Source organism: Dendropsophus ebraccatus, chromosome 14 (assembly GCF_027789765.1).
Source record: "Dendropsophus ebraccatus isolate aDenEbr1 chromosome 14, aDenEbr1.pat, whole genome shotgun sequence".
Taxonomy (NCBI): domain Eukaryota; kingdom Metazoa; phylum Chordata; class Amphibia; order Anura; family Hylidae; genus Dendropsophus; species Dendropsophus ebraccatus.
In genome coordinates this window covers 57,329,333-57,351,846 of record NC_091467.1, presented here as the reverse complement: position 1 = coordinate 57,351,846, position 22,514 = coordinate 57,329,333, and the positions used below count along the sequence as shown (strand labels likewise).

Sequence of the window (22,514 nt, the reverse complement as noted above, 5' to 3'; positions counted from 1 at the left end):
ATATATATATATATATATATACATATACACACACACACACACACAGTTGCTGCCCCCACCCCATCAGCCCAAAAAAAATATTGCAAACTTTTTTTGTTCTCCTTCAATAACAATAGAACAGAATGTCTCCTTGACAATGAAACCTATATTCCTTAAGAAATGTCAGCATATTTCCTATCGAAACAATCTTGCAACCAAATGAAGCCTTTTTGACAGGCGGTTTCTTCATTCTACCAGTTAATGAGCCCGTGCCACCTCTATGTGATGCCGTTCTACCACCTCGCCCACCCTCATAGGGTTACCCTTTAGGCAGCAGCACCCTGAAAACGTTCACGGTATTAGCTCGAGAGCGTAGACTGGCGCTTTCATCTCTAACCCACCAGAGATTACTTTTTCTCTTCACACTTATAATTGTGAAGCATTTCAAACTCTCATAAATCAACACGATTGCAGCCTCTAACCTCAAAGGGAAAAATGAGAACTCGAATGTCTGATACAGCGAGGAAAAAAAAAAAAAAGATTCACTTATCATGACTGCTGCTTCAAGAAAACTGCAGCCCATTCTGCGAGATCAGAACGATTACATATAGAGATCACATTATTATTTACTGGACCATGCCGAGGCACAGATATGGATGAGGGCTTAGACGGCATTATTTAAAGGACTTCTCCTCTTGAAAAATAAAACACCATTAAGTAAGATATCCGCAGTCGTCTTTATCTGTCAAAAATTCTCAGCTCTTCCTTAAAGCATGACAGCCAGAAAGGATGCTACTACAGGAGTTGTCAACCAGCTTCCTAGTTCTTGGGCTTTATTCACATCTATTACGTAGGGTGGATTGACACCCGCCACGTCCTTATCTCCTGTGGGGTTTTTTTAATTGTTTTTTTTTTATTAGTTTCTGGCAGCAGGTTTTAGTATTTGAAGAAAAGATCCATAGTGGAGTTTAATTGTTTCTTGCTGCCGGTTTGACTTGTACTCTCCCATGATTATTTAGGTCATGTTCACACGAGGTAAGACAACGTCCGTTATTTGACACAGGCATGTCACACAACGGCCATTTTCTTAGGGTCCAATCAGGGGCATAGCTATGATTCAAAAAATTTGAAGGGGCCCCCCTCCCCTACGCACAAAGCACTGCGCACATATATATATACACACACACCTTATGGTTAAATACATAGGTGCAGGAGCAGGCTATGTTCTGCTTAACGCCATATGTACTGCAGTGTCTAAGTGACCCAATGTTCAAAAGACAAGGAGATATCTGCTTTACTGCTCCTGCACTGATAACCCCTGACCTCTGTACAGAGCCCTGCACATTTTCCAACTTGACTGCAGAGGTCAGAGGAGATCTCCTTGTCTTCTGCTTGTTAACCCTTTTTTGTGTCGCAGAATGTAAGTAAACATTGGGTCACGTACACACTACAGTACATGAGAGGTTAAAGGGAACCTGTCACCCCCCGTGCCAGGGTGACAGGCTCCCGACCCCCGTTAGAGCCCCATATACTTACCTAATCCCGCCGGGTCCCGCTTCTGGAGATGGTCGGGTGACGGAGATCTCAGCCGCTGCAGCCCGGCACGCGCGCTGAGAGATGAGTCCAACACCCATAAAGAATGACAGGAGAGTCCAGCGCTCCGTCATTCTCTATGAGCGTTGGACTCATCTCTCAGCGCGCGTGCCGGGCTGGTTCCCTTTAAGCAGAAGGACACACACTCTTACCTTCTCCCCCCGGGCCCCCCTCCTGCACGGGCCCCATAGCAACTGCCTACCCTGCCTCTATGGTAGTCGAGTCTTTTCTTTATGACCTATTCCCTGTTTATGGGATGTAGATTTACAGATGTAGATTTCTGCCATGATTTCTACATGCAAGCACAAAGCCCCACAGCCTGATAAGCAGAATCCTTATAGGAACACAGTGTTTGACTTCGTTCCTACTGTAGATTAGCTCATCGTTAATAGACAGCCTGGAGAATGATGGTTAACCTCAGAGAGATCAACCAAAACACCATAACGCGTTTCTCAATGTCAGTGAATTAGCTAGACCTTCTACCGGTAAGGAACCACCAAGCCAAGGGGGGGGGGGGGGGGCTCCAGTCAAGGAAACCACCTTCCTACAAGTTAAGAGTCAATATGACAGGGCTTGGGAAATACCCCAGTAAGGTATCCATCCACAGGCAGCTGTTTCAGGGTATTTTCCCCTCATCAGTGTAGAGTATGATTCCGGCACTTACTAGGCTTTGCTCCCACTAGAATCCTACTCCACATTGATGAGGGGCAAATCCCCCAAAACAATATTTCCCAAGTCCTGTCATTGACAGCCTGAAGATTGGGAGTCACACCCAGGAGCTAGCACATTGTAGGTGGAGGTCCTACAAGGTAGTCATCTGGTGGTGAAACAGAACGGACCCCAACCTGAGCTAATCTGATAGAAGTAAAACTATATAAACATATCTGATAGGTCCCAGAATAAGACATTGGATACTTTGAAATAAAGTCATAAGTGTTCTTCATAGCTTCTGGCTATAGGTTCTGCTCTGTTCTTACGAAAGGTAATAAGTGGCTCCTCCACCTCCATCCCCTCCGAAAACTTAAAATTGTGTAGGAACAGAAAAAAAAGGGAACATGAAAGGACATTGATCATTCATAATTTATATTCTGCTGCTTCTCATTAACCACAGTGTTCAGCAATCTGCCGGGCCGAAGAACATTCCGGATTTCAGCTCTGTACGCAGTGAATTACATTTTCCGCTTCCCAGTGTTTGCTGTTCTTTGTGTAGATTTATGAAAATCTTAGTTTAGCTTAAAAAGACTTCTAGATGAACTGTAAAATGTGGAGTAATATAGGGAGGACTGATTCCTTTATCATTAAGGGGGGAATCTACCAACATGTCCACAATGCCATGAGATGTCTGGTTACTGTGCTATGGCCCCCATGGACAATCCCGATAAATCAGGCCTTGGATGTGATACTCTGTAATATTCAGAAAACTGTGTGACTGTACACATAGAAATGACCTCTGCAAGTGGACTTAGTGACTGCAAATGTATGTGAATGTCCTCTGCACAGGTCACACAGCATACCCGATAACATTCCCATTCATGTCAAATGGAAAGCTCCTGTCTGTTGTTGCTGTCTACATCCTTGTGGCTTAATGTACAGCAAATCTTTTAATACTGTTACAAATAGCTCAGGCAAGATGGCTGTCCCCATAATAATGTACATAAAAGAACAAGGCGACATGTGCCCTTTGAAAGGCACCAGGATTTTGCCACATTTTTTAAGCATGTTGAATTTTAAAAGGGTATTCAGATGATTTAAAATGTTTTAAGTGTTGCTGGGGATTATGGAAAAAAAAACCAAGGGATACTCACCCACCCGAGTCCCCTGTGATACACAGCTTTTGCTTTCTTCCAAGTCTCAGCCAATCATTGGACACAGCATTGTTCTATCATAGCCACCGATTGGCTGAGCTGGAAATCTATGGGACATAAGTTGCGGGGGACCAGGGTAGATAAGTATCGCTTGTTTGTTATACATCATGCCCAGCAACATATGAAACATTTTGCAAATGAATAGAAGACACTAAGTTGACGGCGCTCACCGGGACGCATTCCTATTCATGTGACTGAGTGGTCTTCAAAAAATGTCAATTGGACAGCACTGTCTTCTGTGGATTCAGCAACTAAGAACCCTGGGACTGAGTGGAAGTTTGGACCCTCGCAATAGTTCATAAATATGGGTCATTTTGGGTCTGGTAATGCGGCAAAGTTTATTTGCCAGAATACCCATTTACCCCTGTTCCTCCTTACAGTTCCCGGTCGCCTATTCTAATCCAGCGCTAGTGATAGACAGCAGGGTATCCAAACTGCCTGCTGTTAGAATATACAGTACCCAGGGGGGAGGCTGCATACATTTATTTTAATTAAGTTATATTAGAAAGTAATAAAACTTTATTAAGGCACTATATTAACCAAAAAAAAAAAAAAAAAATGGAATCTCTGGAAACCCGTTAAATAGTGCTGGCCCCATGCTGACAGTGCCAGGTACTGGGAACAACCTCATATAAGCTGCAGATCCTCACTGCCAGCCATAGCATGAAGTAAATCTGTAAAATTCCTCCACTACTGTAAATCTGATGACAATTATCTTTATTTTCATTGCGTTGAGGACTCTTCAGGTTGTAATTAGAGACTGTTGTTGTGGTGAAGTGGGCATCTTACTGTGTCGGGTAAGTGATCTCCACGGAGAGGTTACAGAAGACAATAGTTTACTTCCCGGTAAATAAAAATATGCTTTAATTTTTCTCATTGTGATAAAGATGCCAAACAAGAAGGTTGTTTAATACATTATTCATCTGTAGACGGTGTCATTAGCTATTACCGAGTCTTATTTCCCCGTCACGTCCCAGAGATGATGGCTTCAGCTTCAAGAATGACGAGGTTGATCTCCTCAGGTGTTGAGCTGTTTTCTATATTTTGCCCATGGCGCCGATGGGAGATAAGCAATGTTATGGATCCGATGCGGCTTTCAAAGGAACCACCTCCAGCAAGTAAAATGGACGAGAGGTAAACACCTGTCAAATGGCTTGAGGAGCCTACAGGGCATCGTGAAGCTTCTGAAGAACAGGAAAAGCGCCACTTTCTCTGCTCTGCCTACTTACGTGGCCATGTCACGGACCATCAGAGTCGCATACAGCTCAACTGTGCGTAACTACACAAACCTGGACTCTAGTCCCGATGCATTAAAGGAGGAAAGAAAGTTAGATCATCAGCAGTTTGCAAAGACCTGAGTGCATACAAAGGACTGACTGTTAGAGATGATCGAACATCAGGGAATCTTGGGTCGATCGAACTCGAACAATTTTGAACGTGCAGCATTAAATTACCGATGCCTTCTCCCAATATACACTTATTACGGGAAATGCACATTAATTGCTTTTTCCCTGCACTTACTACTGCATCAAGGCTTCACTTCTTGGATAACATGGTGATGTCACTTCCTGGATAACATGGTGATGTCACTTCCTGGATAAAATGGTGATGTTATGACCCGATTCCCAGAGCTGTGCGGGCTGTGGCTGCTGGAGAGGATGATGACAGAGGGATTCTCAGTGTCCCTCCAGTGCCCTGTGTCCCTCAGTGTCCCTCTGCCATCATCCTCTCCAGCAGACACAGCCCGCACAGCTCTGGGAGTTGCGTCGTGACATCACCATGTTATCCAGGAAGTGACATCACCATGTTATCCAGGAAGTGAAGCCTTGATGCAGTAGTAAGTACAGGGGGAAAAAAAGCACTTTATAAGCATTTCCAGTAATAAGTGTATATTGGGGATTTGTATAAACTTTTGGGGGGCAATACAACACTTCAATAAAAATTTTCACCGGACTTCTCCTTTAAAGGAAAATTTCCTGGCAAAACTGACGCCGTGTTACTGCAGGAATGAGGTGGTGACACATGGCGTACTTTTTCCACTGGTCTTGGATTTCATACCTATTCAGGCCCTGCATTAGGCATAACAACTGTTTGGTTTTCGGGCCTTGCTCCACCCCTACAGGGCCTACATTAGGGACAAAAATTATTTTGCATGAAGTGTTCCTTCAAAAAATAAAATTACACTTCTACAAATGCAATAATGTAAACAATGTCCTCTCCTGGCAGGTTGGCAAACGTTTCATTTCAGTAATTTCTGAGGAAAATGAGCAGTATACAGTGGAGCAGATTTACTAACCGAAATTTGTCCGAATTCTGGCTCAAAACACTGGGATACATGCCTTGTACAGTTTTCTGCATGGCATTAAAGTGGCTGCAAACCCATAGATACTGATAGGGATCCAAGCGCAGGCTGAGCTGGATAGAGTGCAATCCACCAGGGTCTCAATGATGAGAGTGCGATGATGAGACCTGATGAAGGCGGCAGCACTAGCCCTTAAAACATGTTGTATTTTTTTTTAATCAATGAAGTAGCTGTGCAGAAAGGTTCTATACCACATGTCAAACCTGCAGCCCTCCAGCAGAAAAAACTACATTTCCCACAATTCATGGACAGCCAAAGCTTAGGAACACATTTGACACCTGTGCTCTGGGGAAATATCATTGAGATACTTGTGAATTCAGCTCAATCCAGCTCGGCCTGTATCTGGGTCCCTATTAGTAGCTATGAGATGGCAGTTCTGCAACTATAAAGCCTATATAATCAATGCAGTCTCTAGGGAAAAATCAATGGCTACAAGAGGTTTTTTTTTCTTTTCTTGGAGCGATACACCTGCAGTGATAGTTGGGCCTGACTACACAATGCACCAAGGTGAGTACAATACTTATTCTAGGTAGGTGCCCCCCCCCCACCTCACCTCAGGTTTCACACATTAAGCACTTGTCTTTGTCTTGTAATTTCCACCTTATATTATATATTTCCATATATCACCATATCTTAATAATTTTGCTGGACAGTGGGATTGTGGCTTTACAGCTGATGCCCATTGTTCAGCAGGATGGGGCAAGGCTTCTGTATGCCAGAATTTTAGCGCCAAATCTAGACCTAAAGTCAGCCAACAAACAGGAGGTAGAAAAGGTAGACATCAGGGTCTTAAAATGCACCAAACTTAGCATGCAGCACGAGCCACTGTGATGGGACAGGATTAGTGTTGCAATGTGTTACAACTCTAATGCGAAGTTGCGTATCACCTTTCCCACATTATAACACAGTCAGACAGATCTGCATGAGTGTAAGGCAGCTGTAATGGTGGCAACATCCCAGTAACAAGTAGAAGATATAACCTATATATGGATTACTACAGAGATGATCTGATGAAGGTGCAGATAGGGCTAGGTGATAAAATGTGAATTTTTAAACTTTCTTCATTTTTAATTTAAATCTCTTTTTTTTTGCCAATAACGATGGATGTGGTAGTAGAGGTATAGATGATGAGGGGTGGAGTAGTAGATAAAGGGAGTAGCAGTAGTGAGAGTAATGTTATCAGGAATTGGGGTAGTAGAAGCCATAGCAATGGGAGTAGTAGTATCAGGAGTGGGGGGTGGGGATGGTAATAGCAATAGTACTGGGAGTACTAGTTTTAGTTAGGTAGATGTGGGGGGGACGCGTGGCGCAAGGCCACTTTTCCCCTCTCTTGTCTCCAGGTCAGGTGTGGTTTGCATTTAAACTCCATTTACTTCAATGGAACTGAGTTCCAAACCCCCACCCAATCTGGAGACAAGAGAGGGGAAAAAGTGGCCATGTTTTTGTAGCGCTGGATAACCCCTTTAAACCTTGAAGCGGCAGAATGGCATCTGAAAAAAAAAAAAAAAGTGTAATATTGTTGTACCCATGTGAAGTAAAACACTGACAGGTGAGTGCACCTCGGCCTATTGTATGGATCGCTCCCTTGTTTTTCTGCAGAGCTCCTGGACTCAAAGCAAAATCTATAAGGCGGCCCCTCAGCTACAAAGCGCCATACTCAATATTGTACCTTCCTATGCGGCAGAAATTCCCTGAAAGGCCACAAGGCCTGGGTGAGACAGCTACATTTACATACATCCCCATAGGATATTTTTTTCAATCTTGGCAGGAGAGGACAAGTGACGGAGTGAAGCGTTCTGTACAGGCTAAAAGCCTTGAGTGTTTATGTAGCAATGCTGATTTGGCACTAAACGCAAAAGCAAAAAAACGCCAATCTTTTCTGTGCACAGTACTCGAAATTAGTCACGAGCGAATGACAGACCCTTTATAATAATTCCCAAAGTAAAAACTGCTGTGTAGATTTCTTAAAAACAGAAAAATTTAAAATGTCACAACGTAAAGGATTCGGAGTGTGAAGAAGTGAATGGCGGCCATCAGCCGGAGAATTGTAAATCTGCATGTCTGGTGAACCTTCCCGATTTGGTAATTGTCATGCAACAGTAATGAGCATGGAGGACAGCAGGCCAAGAAATTCAGCAGCTATTGTACTGGCTATGTCGAACAAGCACGTCCACCAGGGCTTCTCTCTGCCCCCAAATGTCACTTGAGAGAAAGTGCATTGTGGTCAAGTTGTCCAAACATGTCGTGATGAACACAGAGCGGCTCCAGGGAATGCCCTGCGACCAGCGCAGACCTCATTGTTCCGGATAGATGTTGGCACCTTGTGAACCAGCAGCTGTGGAACAGGAGCAGCAGAATCATATACTGCCGTAGCGGGTCTCTTGAGAATCTAAACTGACCACTCCCCATTCCACAAAGAAGAAGGAGATGGTGCCAAAGAATCCGAATATCACCATGATTAACAGCTGCCATTGCAGGAGGAGGTAGTTACTATAGAAGAAGGCGACAGCTGCGCTGATGGACTGGAAAAAAAGAGAGAGGAGAGAAGAGCGGATTATACTCGCGGATTGTTAACAGGCATCTGTTTGCCTTGAATCACTTATAAAGTCTATAAATACGAGCACTCGGCAGCAAAAAAATCATTAGCAGATACATGATAATCAGAATTAAATAGCGACTTGCTGATTACTAAGTTCACAACGTAGAATGTGGGAATGACAAGCCGGATATAGTCCGTCCCTGGCACTTCAGTTAACTCCTGCAGCTGGCGGCACACAGTGATTGGCGTGTATGAATGGGTGTACGGCAATGAGAGATCACTGGCACTTCAAGGATAACTAGAAGAAACTTTGTGATATGCTATGATGGGTGGTGATGGTTATAAAGAGAAGGGGACATGTGCTGAAGCGTGCTGTGCACAGGGTAGATACATGGAAAAAAAAAAAAGAAAACCAGCTTCTGGACAAAATAAATTCCTTGATGCTTCATCAGTTTTAAAAAAGCCAGTATGTTGCTAATGCGTTTCGGACACATGCAAGCCCCCGCTTAAACTCTTAGGCCCAAATTTATCATAGGACGTTAAATATGGTCTGGTGTAAACTGCCCACGGCAACCAATCACATCTCCTCTTTCATTTTACCAGAGCTGAAAGCGGAGCTGTGATTGGTTGCGGTGGGCAGTTTACACCTTTCTACATCCTTTTATAAATTTCCCCCTTAATGACCATACCTGGGCCCAAAATAAGGCAGTGTGGGTCTCCCCGAAGCTTGGCTGACAGTACAACAGCCAGGTCCCCCCCCCTGTATCTACCAGGAATGGAGAAACCTCAATTTCCAGTGCAAATGGGTCTCCAGGGCAGTCAGGGGACCTTGTGAAGGTCCGGCACGGATGTCCAGATAGCTGGCTGTGTCTGGAGCAGTCTCTGTCAAGGCTGAATTCACTGCACTAGAGGTGTATTACAGTAGTGATCTGATATGTTCCCGCTACGTCTTTTGTTGGCCATTATGGTGGTCACATTTTTATGGTTTCCACATGTTGTGGAAACACAGCCTAAAAGTGACAAGTAGATTGAAAAGAAAAAATTTTATTTCTCCAACCTCTCTAAAAACTAAAAAACAATCCTTCTTCACTTTACATTCCCATTTTCTGCAAAAAACTATATATATAGTTGACTAAAGGTGCCTGCATCCATCCAGGGGCCAGAGGGATCGATAAGGCAAAGATTTTAATTTGTCAAGGAACTCGATCATCCTTCTCCATGTATCTACCGTGTTGCCATGTATCTACTGTGTTGGTCTGGAGGTTTTCCGTGATTCCATATGTAATAAGCCCCTCTATGGACCGGACACCGGGTGTAGGACAGCAGTGCTGGTTTGCTTGTCATGTAATTGTGCATAGGATAATCTGACAGCCATGTAAAAGGGTTATCCATTATCAGAAAATCATGGTCACTTTCTTCCAGATACAGCGCCACTCTTGTCTCCCGGTTTGGGTGCAGGTTTTGTAACTCCGTTCCATTAAAGCGAATTAAGCTTAATTGCAAACCGCACCTGAACTAGAGACAAGAGTGGTGTTTTCTATGAAACAAAGTGGCCATGTTTGTCTAATGCTGGATACCCTCTTTAAAAATAATCTAGAGGGTACCAGGAATCTTCTGTTCTGTGGCACAAGGACTAACAGGAGGACACCAGATACCTAAAAGGGGTACTCCAAGCAAACACTACAAGGATTGTTACCATTGCCTGAAGATATACAGCTTTGTAATCTACATGCATTTCAAGTTTAGTATTCGTACCCCCTTTATGTCACAGCAATGATTTCTTCTGGACTACAGGACTTCTGGTGGGGAAGCCACATAAAAAAAATGTGGGTAAGGATACCAAAGTTCAAATGCATGTAGATTACAAAGTTGTATATGTTAAGGTGATGGTCACAATATTTAGTGTTTGCCCGGAGTACCCCTTTAACTTTACATTCCTTATACTATGTTAATTCTTTTCCCTGAGAATCAAGAGTCACTTTTGGGCTAGTAATAGATAACGGTTATGTCATAAGTTGAACGGCGTTCATTTTTTTCCTATAGAACTCTAAGTGTGGACCACACATATCTAACAAATAATAACTAATAAAAGCTAGGGAGAAGCTTCTACAAGCAATGGCATGTGATATCATGGACAGCGTAACACAATAGGGCAACGATGAGTTCATCTATTTTGTTTTCATTTCCACATCTCCTGACAATCCCACATCCAGCTCTGCAAAACCGTGAATGACATAAACCCCCAGGAGATCCATGATTCAGCACTGGGTCCTGGACTCCATCTATTTCTCTCTGCTGGTCAGGACTGGAGGCCACAAGCCTTGCTACAGTGAATGGCTAGAGTCACAGGTGTCAAACTTCAGTCCCAGGTATGATTGGAATTGTAGTTTTGCAACAGCTGGAGGGGCCTGAGTTTGACATCCCTGGCTACAGTAGTGAATGGCAGATGAGTAAAGAAAAAGACTAGGGTCACATGCGGGAAATGAAGGCTGACGTGGCCTGCTGTGACTCACGTGTTGGCACAACCCCATTCAGAGTGCAGGCAGTGTGACATGCCAATTTTGGGCCAAGACATGTTATACGGCCAAAGCCACATGTAGCCCTGGTCAGCCTAATAACATGGGGAAGCCCAAGATCTGTGAGTTTTCTACAAGGCCTCCTAAAGGGAACCTATCACCTCCTCCCACCCCTCAAGGACAAATTTTTCTGTCCGCACAAGGCACACCATTGGAATAATGCCATGTATTTCACTCTCTATAGCTGTAGATTTGGACAAAGATTATCCCCATTCAATCTGCATCCTGGCAAGTGGAATAAGTGTCATGTGAATATGCTGTGTGAACATACCCTAAAACTGCTAACATGGCCTTGAATACAGTAAGAATACAAGATGGTCCCTCCCCACCAATGCCTGAGACGTGTCCACCTGGACCTGGAATAGTTTGATTTACTCATAAGCCGCTCATGTAACCTCAATGACAGGCTAGGTCTTCGTAACACCCTATTGCACTGAGCAGGCCGCCATCACCCTATGTAACAGGGTCAGTGATCGGCTCATTGTTTTGTTTTCTTCTTGCTAGAAAATTCCTGTTGGTCGGCTGCACATCCCATACTACATCACATATTACACATTGGACCAGCAATGTTTTTCAGCACATTTTTACCTGTACGAATTTGAAGATTGCAAAGGCGGGCGCGCTGTCATCTGCATATAGCGTCCCCAGGATGCTGAGGAGCTGGGTGTTGAAGCAGCTGTCTCCTAAGCCGAGCAGAAAGCTGCAGAAGATCGCCAGGGCTTTGCTGAGAAGACAAGAAGATGCAATGTTGACAGCCATATGATTACACATAACCTTGATCATCCTCTAATAATAAGAGAAAAAGGAAGCTTTTTATGATATAATGTTTAATAGTTTCCACAGTTTGGAGCTTTTATAGGTTCATTACAGACACGGCTATAATTATGTTGTTTTGCAGCTCATTCTATTCAGGATTCTGGCTGAAAGCCTATGCTGTCATTGTCCTCCAAGAGACGTCTATAAAGAACGTCTTCAGTCATCCCTTTAGTGTTTTCTGTAAGTGAAATAGTGACCCCTGCTGTCTGTATGGTGGTACTACACTGGGACCTATAACATCCACAACAAGTGGATAAAGGATTCAACATAACAATTTACAGTGTTTTAAATATTTTTTTTACTTTAAGGCTGCGTTCACACTACGTATATTTCAGTCAGTATATGTATATTTCAGTCAGTATTGCAACCAAAACCAGGAGTGGATTAAAAACACAGAAAGGATCTGTTCACACAATGTTGAAATTGAGTGGATGGCCGCCATTTAATGGCAAATATTTGCTGTAATTTTAGAACAACGGCTGTTATATTGAAATAATGGCCGTTATTTACTGTTATATGGCGGCCATCCACTCAATTTCAACATTGTGTGAACAGATCCTTTCTGTGTTTTTAATCCACTCCTGGTTTTGGTTGCAATACTGACTGAAATATACTGACTGAAATATACATATACTGACTGAAATATACTGACTGAAATATACATAGTGTGAACGCAGCCTAAAGCTGAGTTCACATGCTGTAAGACAGCGGCCGTTCTGTGAAATGGCCGTGTTACAGAATGGCTGCTGTCTGTGAAGTTCATCCAGCCGGTACTGCAGTACCGGCTGGATGAACTTAATTTTTTTTTTTAATAGGATTGCGGGCACATTGGGTTGCCCGCCGGAGCTGCACTTTACATTGTGTGAACTGTCAATCCCGTGCATGTGTATATTGACACGTGTATGCAACAATGGCTGTCGTTTAATGAATATATACGTTGTGTGAACTTAGCCTATGGGTGCATTCACACGTACAGGATCCGCAGCAAATTGGATGCTGTGTTCAGTTATTTAGTTACATTAATATTTGCAACATCAAATTTGCTGGGGATCCTGTATGTGTGAACGCACCCTAAAAGGGGTTATTTAGTGCTACAAAAACATGGCCACTTTTCCCCCTCTCTTGTCTCTAGATTGGGTGCAGTTTCAAACTCAGTTCCATTGAAGTAAACGGAGCTTAACTGCAAACTACACCTGAACTGGAGACAAGAGGGGGGGGGGAAGTGGCCATGTTTTTGTAGAGCTGGATAACCCCTTTAACCTAAGGAAAAGTGGTACATGCGTCCAGCCTGAATTCTGTGTGGCACCAAGAATCTATCGGCTATATAATAGAAATAACCCAATATCTAGCACCAACATATTTAGCAGTGCTTTACAATACCAAGGCAGGGAATAAGTCCTTTAAGACGGAGAGACTCTTCCCTGATATGATGTCACACTAGCAGACTGCTGGACTGCTTTTTCATAGAGATGTTAAAAAAAACGGCCACCAATGACGCACAATTCCAGTGAACAGCCGACAAATAAATGACCACTTTTTTTTTTTCTTAAAAAGAGATGTGATTCTAGGGCATGCTTAAAGTGAGGATGTAACAATCTCCAGAGAAATGGTGCAGCACAAGGAAAGATTTAAAGCCCTATTAGATGCCCGAGCTGCATTGTAAATACGGCCCCTGTCCCAAGTGGGATGTAGGATTAACACATCACCCTATGAAATGCAGATGCTATTGTTCTTATTATGCTAATTTTTTTCTCAATTGCTCATAAAAACGTATATGGCAAATAAAAAATGGAAGTGGAGACTGATTTTATAGAATACTCTTTAGAAAGCATACACACAGATAGATGTATATAGATGGACGCATGAGCAATTTAATACCTTGGGTCTACAAAAGCACGACTGTAAGTTCCTTCACGGGAGGCAATAGGGGCGTCGTTTGGAATACTGAGGAATATCAAGTAAAAAGCCAAGAAATGAACCACAAGGCCCAGGAGAAAGACTGGATTCCTTCCAAACCGACTGTTCTTACTGAGCAATCCAAAGACCGCTCCACCTGGAAATAATAAAGGGACAATGGGGAATGCTACTACCAAACAATAATATATGCGTGTGTGTGTGTGTGTGTTTGTGCAGAACGAACCTAAAACCTCTCCGAGTCCAACAAATATTCCTGATAGACCAATGAGGCTCTTGGCATCAGCTCCGAACCAATTAACAGCTCCTATACATGTGCCGAACACACCGGAGTAAAAGGTGAGCTCAAAACCTGGAAGTGAGAGAGGGAGAGAGAACTTGTTATATACACTGCAGGGCATGGAGAGACTGATGGTTATAAAAGAGAAAAACAAAAGCTAATTAAAAAAAATGGTGGGGGGGGGGGGGGGGAGAGAGCATGACATCTCTATGGTGTACACTATAAAGTGGTTGTCTGGTTAGGTGAAATATGTGTTGAATCATCCCCATCCCATCTCCAGGAGGCAATCAGTTCATTCCATACATGTCATTACATTATCTGTCTCCTTCCCTCAGTTCCGAGCCTGCTGCTTTCTGCTAAAGACAGCATCCCTACGGTGTACACTATAAGTGCCGCTGAATGCAAACAAACCAGTGCCAGTGAGGTATTCAAATCAAGTGGTGAAAGTTATACAAGTTGGTAAATTACACCTATGAAGAAAATGTTATTCCTTTAAGCACTTACCAGCTGCTGTATGTCCCACAGGAAGTGTATTCTCTTCAGTCTGACACAGCGCTTTCTGCTGCCACCTCTGTCTGTGACAGGAACTGTCCAACTCACCATAGGAAACCTCTCCTGCTCTGGACAGTTCCTGAGATGGACAGAGGTGGCAGCAGAGAGCACTGTGTCAGACTGGAGAGAATACACCACTTCCTGCAGGACATACAGCAGCTGATAAGTATTTGAAGGGATTAACTTTAACAGAAATCATTTAAAAATCTGTATACCTTTCTGACACCAGTTGGTTTGAAAACATTTTTTCCCCACCTGAGCACCCCTCTAAATCTATACTGTGTAATAAGGGGGTAGATCCATGCTGATCTAGAAGGTCGGCTCTTGTTCCATGAGCTTTTTCATGGCTCAGACGATCGGTGGATTGTTCATACATCCCTGGGGGTTACGGAGCACACCCTGCCACTGTTCCCCCAAAGTAGATAGGCAGAGTTCACAGCCTTGCAAAACACTGGTGATCTTATACTCCGGGAAGTTGTGCCTTTAAACGGATTCTTCAGAGGTATTTAATATTAATAGAAATGTTATATGCAGTAGTTACTGAGGTGGAGTAGGGCTAGCCATCATATCTAGGCATTACTGTAATATCAAGCAAAAAAGAGTAAGTATTCTTCAGGGATTACAGCAATTATTTAGAATAAAAAGCGCCTCCCTTGTCCTCAGTTTGTGTGCGGTATTGCAAATCAGTTCCATTGAAGAGAATGGAGCCAAGCTGTAATACCACACACAACCTGAAGACAGGTGTGGCGCTGGTTCTCCAGCCTTTCAGTCCCGTATGAACCCCTACTGTAACCCATAAAAACCCGAATTCTTAATGTTCTCACCATTCTGCACCTTGTTTTATCAATTTTGATTCACTATCTATAGGGTCCATTTACACAGAAAGATTATCTGCCAAAGCCAGGAATGGATTTAAAAATAAGAGAAATCTTAGGCTTTCCTTTATAACCTGATCTGTGTTTATAGTCTGTTTCTGGCTTTGGCTTCAAATCTTTGGCACATAATCTTTCTGTGTAAATGGGCCCTTAAGGTCCTATTCCACGGGCTGACGGTGAGGAGCAAATGAGCGCCGTCAGTGCTTGTTTGCTCCTCGTTCCCCACTCGCTGCCACCGCTATTACGCGGGTGAGTGTGGGAGGGGTCGCGGGGAGCTGCAGGGGGCCGCCCGGGAGATCGATAGATCATCCGGGCTGCCCATAGAGGACAGTGGCGGTCTGCTACCGCCGCTCCTGTTTCACAGTCGTTTGCTCCTGCTATCACAGTCATTTGTCTTTCAACATGGTTGAAAGACAAACGACCGCAACGATCAGCCGACAGGTCTTTGCCTTATATTCCACAGGACGATTATCGGCCAAATACGGCCAATAATCTTTCCGTGGAATAGGGCCTTTACCTGCGCCAATAACCAGATGAAGATTGAATCACCCAATAAATGATATAACGCGGAGGACAGCGTCGGCAACTATAAATACAACTATTTGGGAGGAAAATGCAATTTCAGGCCGTCAGTATTAGACGCCTCCAAGGCGAGAAGATGTGGCGTCTTCCTTGTAATCTGCCTTCTCATTATGAGCAGTGAGTAATGGATTGTGAAGCTGACCATTTACCGCAGAGAAGCCTGCCCTCCCATCCTACTGGCTCGCAGGCTTTTTCTATTAGCCTATTGGCCTCTGTCTGTTGCATTAAATATCTTGTTAGCAGCTGGTCCTATGAGAAAGGTTACAGCTGGAGCCCACCACAACCTCTCAGGTGTCCATTACCATGTGAGAGAATCCGTGATAGAGCGGCCGCCATTTAATTTACCTGCCGCTGAGCTAATCTCTCTCCGTCCTGCGGCTTCAATCCTTGGGAGTATTTGTGATGTTACTGAGGGGGGGCGGCCGCCCTGTAGGGGGCGATAATCAATAACCTGCCGCCTGCTGTGACTTTCTCCTCTACAATCATTCGCAGGGAAGAAAGGAGCATTAAAATGTAATTGTACAGCAAGTCCGCGGCTCTTTTTTTTTTTCTACCATGTTACATAAAAGATAAAAGTGCTGGCGCCACCGACAGATATACAAAAGCTGCATCGACATCTGATTACCGCCTACCCTGTGCCAGCTGGGATTTATATTCACACAGGATAATGGAAGGCGACATGAACCACCACACAGCAGGGGGAAGGAGGGAGGGGGGTACCTGTTAATGGTAATACACAGGGGGAGTTGTCCATAGCAACTATTACACATTACTGTTACATACAGGGTTAGGCAATAAGGCCAAAAAATAAAATCTCAACTTCAGGGCCATTTCTCAATTTTCTCTTTTTTTTTTTGGCTAAATAATTAGCACATTTACGCTTTAGATACTATTTTCAAGGTGTTTGAGCCCCCCTCTCTGTAGGCAATCCCCCTGTAGTAAGGACTTCTCTGTAGTCAGTCCCCGTGGGGGGGGGGGGGGGGGGGGGGGGGGGGAGGCTAGTGACTGTCAAAGGTGGAAGCCAATGGCTCCTCGCTCGGTATTTAATTATAAAGGGATCATTAGGAGCCTTTATAGTTAAAAAGCATAGGCACAGCACTCAGTAGCTGAATGGCCCCCTCTTCCTCTATAACCCTTTCTGTGCTCCATCCTGTAGGTGACACACAGTAATTAAGCTTTGCAGCACTTGCTACAGCACAGAAAGGGTTAACAGCAGAAAACTGTGTGCTTTACCACATTGACTCCTGCTCTAAGTTTCCTTCTGAGGACCCCTACCCTTCATACCCAGTAGGAAACCAGGACTCCAGTGCAGAGGTCAGGGGTCATAAGAGCAGGAGACAATGTGGTGAAGCATAGGAAGATGGCTAGCTCCATGACCGGGGTTCAGCCGATGCAGCCACCATGGCCGTGGGCCAGCCTGTGCACCTGCTGAGCTAAGAGAAACTTTGGACGAAATTTTGTTGCACATATTCTGTACATTTGGTGCATGTTTTATCTTGGGTAAAATTCAATAATCCCGGCTATTGGGGGACAAACAGAAGTGTGGTTCCCATCTCGATCAGACAGGAGTGTGGTTCAGACCTTGTTCAGAATGCATTAAACTTTTAATATGTTGCTGCCAAGGCAAAGAACATAATAGGCTATTTTTTCAGCAAACCTCCCACCTCCACTTCCGAGAATGGACTCATCTCGGCAGCAAGAGCCTGCACGTGGGTCTGTTCCGCCTCAGTGATTGGTTGAGCGGGCAGTCACTGCCGAGACAAGTCTGTCGTTTAGTTGGGACCTGAAGAAGATGCAGTGGGGCAACGGGGGAAGGGTAAGAATAGGCTGTATGTTATGTCCTGGGCCAGTGGAGCAACATAGTGCAAGTTTCTTTCACAGGAATGCCCCTTTAATATTGTATTGTTTTGACCAATAGCTGGACATTGCAATATGGCCCCTGGACACTTTGCAAAGCACAAGCCACTGGTGGTCGAAGCTCACAGATTCTCCCAATAACATCTGCTGGGTTCACCCTACGGAATCTGCGTGAATAAGTTCAGGTGGATTCCGTCGCTAGAACCCGCTCATGGCCGCGCGCCTCTCTGCCAGTGCCATTAACACCATTCTATGCACGGGCGGATTGCGCATTCCGCTGAAAAAATTGACATATCAATTTTTTCAGCGGAATGTGGAATTGGCCCGCCCATAGAATGGTGTCTATGGAGCCGGCGGAAAGGTGCGCCGCAGTGAGCGGGTACTAGCGACGGAGTCTGCCTGAACTTATCCATGCGAATTCCGTAGTGTGAACCCACCCTTATTTGTGACTTATCAGCAGACCACCAAGGCCTGGATTTCCCCGTACCAGCTTGAATACCTGCTGAGATGTTGGAAGGAAAGCGGAGCTGCAGTGAAATGACATTTCCATACGCTAGCCCTTTAACCTCTGAATAACTGTTCACACACACAGAGATTTCAGCCTTATTAAGTTATATTGCTATTGGGGAACAGAAGAGCGGCTCCTGTAACTGTGCGGCTCAGCAGAATACGCAGGGAAATGTCAAAACATCTAATCAAATTGGATGAGCAAACTGCTTTGTGCTGCTTTGTAGTAGAAAAAAAAACTTACACATTATGGAAGAAAAGATTAACTATTGTGTAAACTAAAAGAATGCCTTCCATCCACCCACATAGAGAAATCATTAGAAATTACAGGAGCTGCTGTACCCTGCGCGGCACATTAACCAAACAACAACCAGGCAACATATAGGAGGAATAAAGGGAGCCAAACAAAGATCAAAACAGACCTGTCTATTCCAAAGATTTCTAAAAACCTGTATAGTTTTATAGGATTAACCCTCGCACTACTGTTACTGAGCTCCTGAGAGTACCCACCATAGTGCACAGCTATTTTTCATTCTTTCCCAGATGCAGCCCTACATCCACAACAGTAGATGCCGGAACATGGCTGATGAGCTGGAGGAAAGACCATGGAAAACAGAGCAACCGGGCGGCAGGATGACCTGCAGACATCAGGGAATACTATCTGTGTTGTCTTGCTACAAATGTAACTAGAGACGTTTTGGTAGGTAGTAGGTAGCAGACTGCAGGGAAGGGAGACACCTAGTGGCCAAGAATATACAGCTGTTTTTCTGGGGTTAAAGTGACTGTACCCAAAATCTGACTCCCCCAAACCGCTTGTACTGTCAGATAGCTGCTTTTAATCCAGGATCTGTCCTGGGGTCCTTTCGGCAGGTAATGCAGTTATTGTCCTAAAAAAATACTTTAAAACTTGCAGCACTGTATCAAATTGGCGTGGCCTAGAGTGTCTGTGCCCTAAGATAGCGACTACCCTTCGTCCCTCCTCACCATTGGGAATGCCCCAGGTAGGATTTTTTTTATTCCTCACCAGTCTGAACACTGCACATGGGCCTTAACGATCCAACACATGTGCAGTGTTCACACAGGTGATGAATAGGAGAAATTATTCTAGGGGTATTCCTAATGGCGAAGAGGGCGGGAGGTTGTACTTCCAAGAAACAGATGCCTACAGGAATCTTTTGAGATCTCCTACCTAAAACTCTCAAACTCTTGACGACACGGTTGGTGTTGGAAGCTGAGCAAGTGCTTCCTCACCTTTCCCTGCCTCCTCTACCCTTTTTTTTCTGCTGACTTCTTCTTGTCCCAATGCTACTCTCCTTATTTTGTTTTGTTCTTCTTATTCTCTTTTGTTTTCTCTCTCCTCATCACTATTGACTTCTTATCCTATAATGATTTAAGTAAATTTTGAGCAGGGTCGGTGGGCCTTTCCTGCCGCTGAGCGGAATATATAGCTTTGACTTACTTTTATATATACACTTCTGTACAAAAATATGTTTATACATGTTCCTTTTACTATGTAAGTTGACGGCTGGTGTTGGCTTCTTCTGTACACTGTTCATTATTTTGGTGAAAATAAAGAATTAAAATAAAAAAAAAGGTGGGAGGAGGGACTGAGGGGTGTCGCAATCCTAGGGCACAGACACTCTAGGCCACGCCAATTTGACACAGGGCTGCAAGTTTAAAAGGTTTTTTTTTAGGACAATAACTGCATCACCTGCCGAAGGAACCACAGGACAGATCTTGGATTAAAAGCAGCTATCTGGCGGTACAAGCGGTGTGTGCCAATGTTCGTGGAAGAAAGAAAGAAAGAAAGAAAGAACAAAAGAAAGAGAAAAGAAAAGAAAGAAATCACCATGAAAGTTCATGAAATAACACCTATGGAATATTATTCTATTCCTATTTTCTACTTACCAAGACATCAAAACACTTTCTTTACAGGTCTTTATTAATAATTTAGCTTACTTTCTCATCTACAGCCACTGCACTGTACGTGCTCTGCTTTCTCTCTACACTTATACACAGCCTAAAGGATTCCCCCTGCAAACTTATTTGCATGCTTCCCTCCCCATCTAAAACCTATGTATGCTGCCCTCCAAGGATTGTCACCCCCTTCCTGTTTGAGCTGGTGTGTAACCCCCTTTCTGTTGCTATCTGTAATAGTGAGAGATCAGAAAGTCTATTGGGTGGAAACATCTTCTAAGTAGCAGCTAAATGGCAGAAACTTTTTAATAGAGAGAGCTTAGGAAGTCTCCTCAATGTGCAGTCAAGAAATAAAAATGAACAATTAAAAGTTCAGTGCAAAGACGTACATAGAATTATAATAAAGAACATTATAGTATTAAAAAAGAAAAAGTATTGATGTATTACCTGTATAGGCCATTGATACACTCAGCAGCAACATTTCTTTGGTTATAGACAATTTCAAAGACTTTGCTGTAAGAAAAAGAAATGATTTTGTACTATATAAATTTTACAAAAAAAAAACAACACTTATTTCCATGTAGAAAAGCAGAAACTTACTGAAGGCATACAGGGCTTTAGTCATATTACTTTGTACAGAGCTGAAAAGAACAAAAAAAAAATTAATAAAAGGTCTCAGGAGAGATATATAAATATATTTCTAGTCTAAAGGGATAAGAGACAACAAATGGTAATCCTCCTAATTACAATGTTAACGCAGCTTAAAGTGATCGATAATGCCCCCCCCCCCCCCCCCCCCTCCCCTTTCCATGTCAGGAGTTCTCAGCACCCTTCACAAGCTTATATCCTGGACATTTTATATCTTACTGTATAAAGGATTTCTTGGCGGTCTCTCCCCTCAAAAATGCATGTTATTGTTGGTGGACAGTGCCGTATGGGCGGGTCTTCGCCCCATATCCCAGCCTACATCAAGGCCGACCTAGAGGCCTAGGCTCCACTTCCTCTGCAGTCACAGAAAGGCGGGACCTATGCGACGATGACGTCACGGAGGGTGAGGTCTACGACGGCAATATGGGCGGCGATATGGGGCTCGGCAGCTGTGAGGCCCAGCCCATACGTCACTGTCCATCAACAATAACATGCATTTTTGAGGGAAGAGACCACCAAGAAATCTTTTTTACAGTAAGATATGAAATGTGCAGAAACGAGCTTAAGAATGGTGCTGACAACTCCTGACATGGAAAGGTTCGGCTGTAAACCACAAGTGATTAAGAGAAATTTAAGAAAATGTATTGTTAGGGGCGTGGTCTGATGGCTGCCTGAGGCAGACGTGCTTTCTGAGAGCTCCTGCTTTCCCTGACTCATTCTCCTGAAAATATCCTGAACGGGCTCCCCCCCTCGGCCCCAGCTCACCCCCCTGTGGTGTCCGGAGACCCCCGTACTCCTCCCGACAATCCCGGAGGCTGGCGGTGCCCTGCGGTGGATCCTCTGACCCCGCGGCCTAGTGTGACGGACGGGGCGGCAGTAGCGTGCGCGCCGCACAAGAAACTCACCGCGGGAGGCAGCGATATCTGCACAGTCCTCCGGTCCTCCCTGCCGTCTCCCGGGAGCAGCGCATTCTCCGGTGGTCCCCTCCGAGCTCCGGTGGTGTGACGGGTGGTGAGTGCGCCCAGCCCTGACTCCACTTCCGGCGGCCGCCATTACGCTCCGGCGCTTCCCCTCCTCTCCTCTCTCTGGTCTGAGGACAGTCGGCGGTGGTCATCTGCGCCCGTCCTCCAGTCCTCTCCGGGCGAGCGGCTGGATGCGGCCCTAGGTGGGCACTGGTACTACCTGAGTGGAGGCCCGCGCGCTGCGTCTTCCCGCCGGATCCGTCTGCCTGCGGCCGCCATCTTAGCTGAGGGCAGCCCTCCCTCCACTACCCTGCGGACGCAGACCCGGCGTGGAGGACGGCCCTGGTCCCCTCTTACAGATACAAGCTGCATATACAGCTCCTCGGACCTGCAGTGTGGGGTAAGGAGTGGACCTTCATCTAGATACTGAGGTTGGGGCTATAGACGACTGTGACTTTCACTGTGCACCCTTCTGTCACAGACCTGCCGGGGCCTCTGCTGCTGTTCCCTACTGCTATCTATACGCCCGCCTGCCTTGCCCCCTGGAGACTGTATCCTACTGTACCCTCATTGGCGGCTGTGTTACCTGTGCTGTTCGCCCCCCTCCCAGGTGTTATGGGAGGGTCCAAGGGAGGGCACAACCCTAATAAGACCAAGAGGAACAAGGGGACCCCAGCGGCTCCCTCTCGT

General features: G+C 44.7%; 1 protein-coding gene across 2 annotated transcripts in view; it reads right to left on the bottom strand.

Annotated features, from left to right (window-relative positions):
• Positions 1 to 5,087: 5,087 nt before the first annotated feature.
• MFSD11 (major facilitator superfamily domain containing 11) overlaps positions 5,088 to 22,514 on the bottom strand; it is a 100,385-nt gene continuing 82,958 nt past the window's right edge. For both annotated transcript variants that reach the window (XM_069953949.1, XM_069953948.1), the window contains exons 9-14: positions 20,815 to 20,855; positions 20,662 to 20,727; positions 13,871 to 13,996; positions 13,609 to 13,783; positions 11,503 to 11,638; positions 5,088 to 8,321 (exon numbers count right to left, since the gene is read on the bottom strand). In XM_069953949.1, coding sequence (XP_069810050.1) covers positions 8,157 to 8,321; positions 11,503 to 11,638; positions 13,609 to 13,783; positions 13,871 to 13,996; positions 20,662 to 20,727; positions 20,815 to 20,855 — 709 coding nt within the window. In that variant the 3' untranslated portion in view covers positions 5,088 to 8,156. The remainder of the gene's footprint in view (positions 8,322 to 11,502; positions 11,639 to 13,608; positions 13,784 to 13,870; positions 13,997 to 20,661; positions 20,728 to 20,814; positions 20,856 to 22,514) is intronic.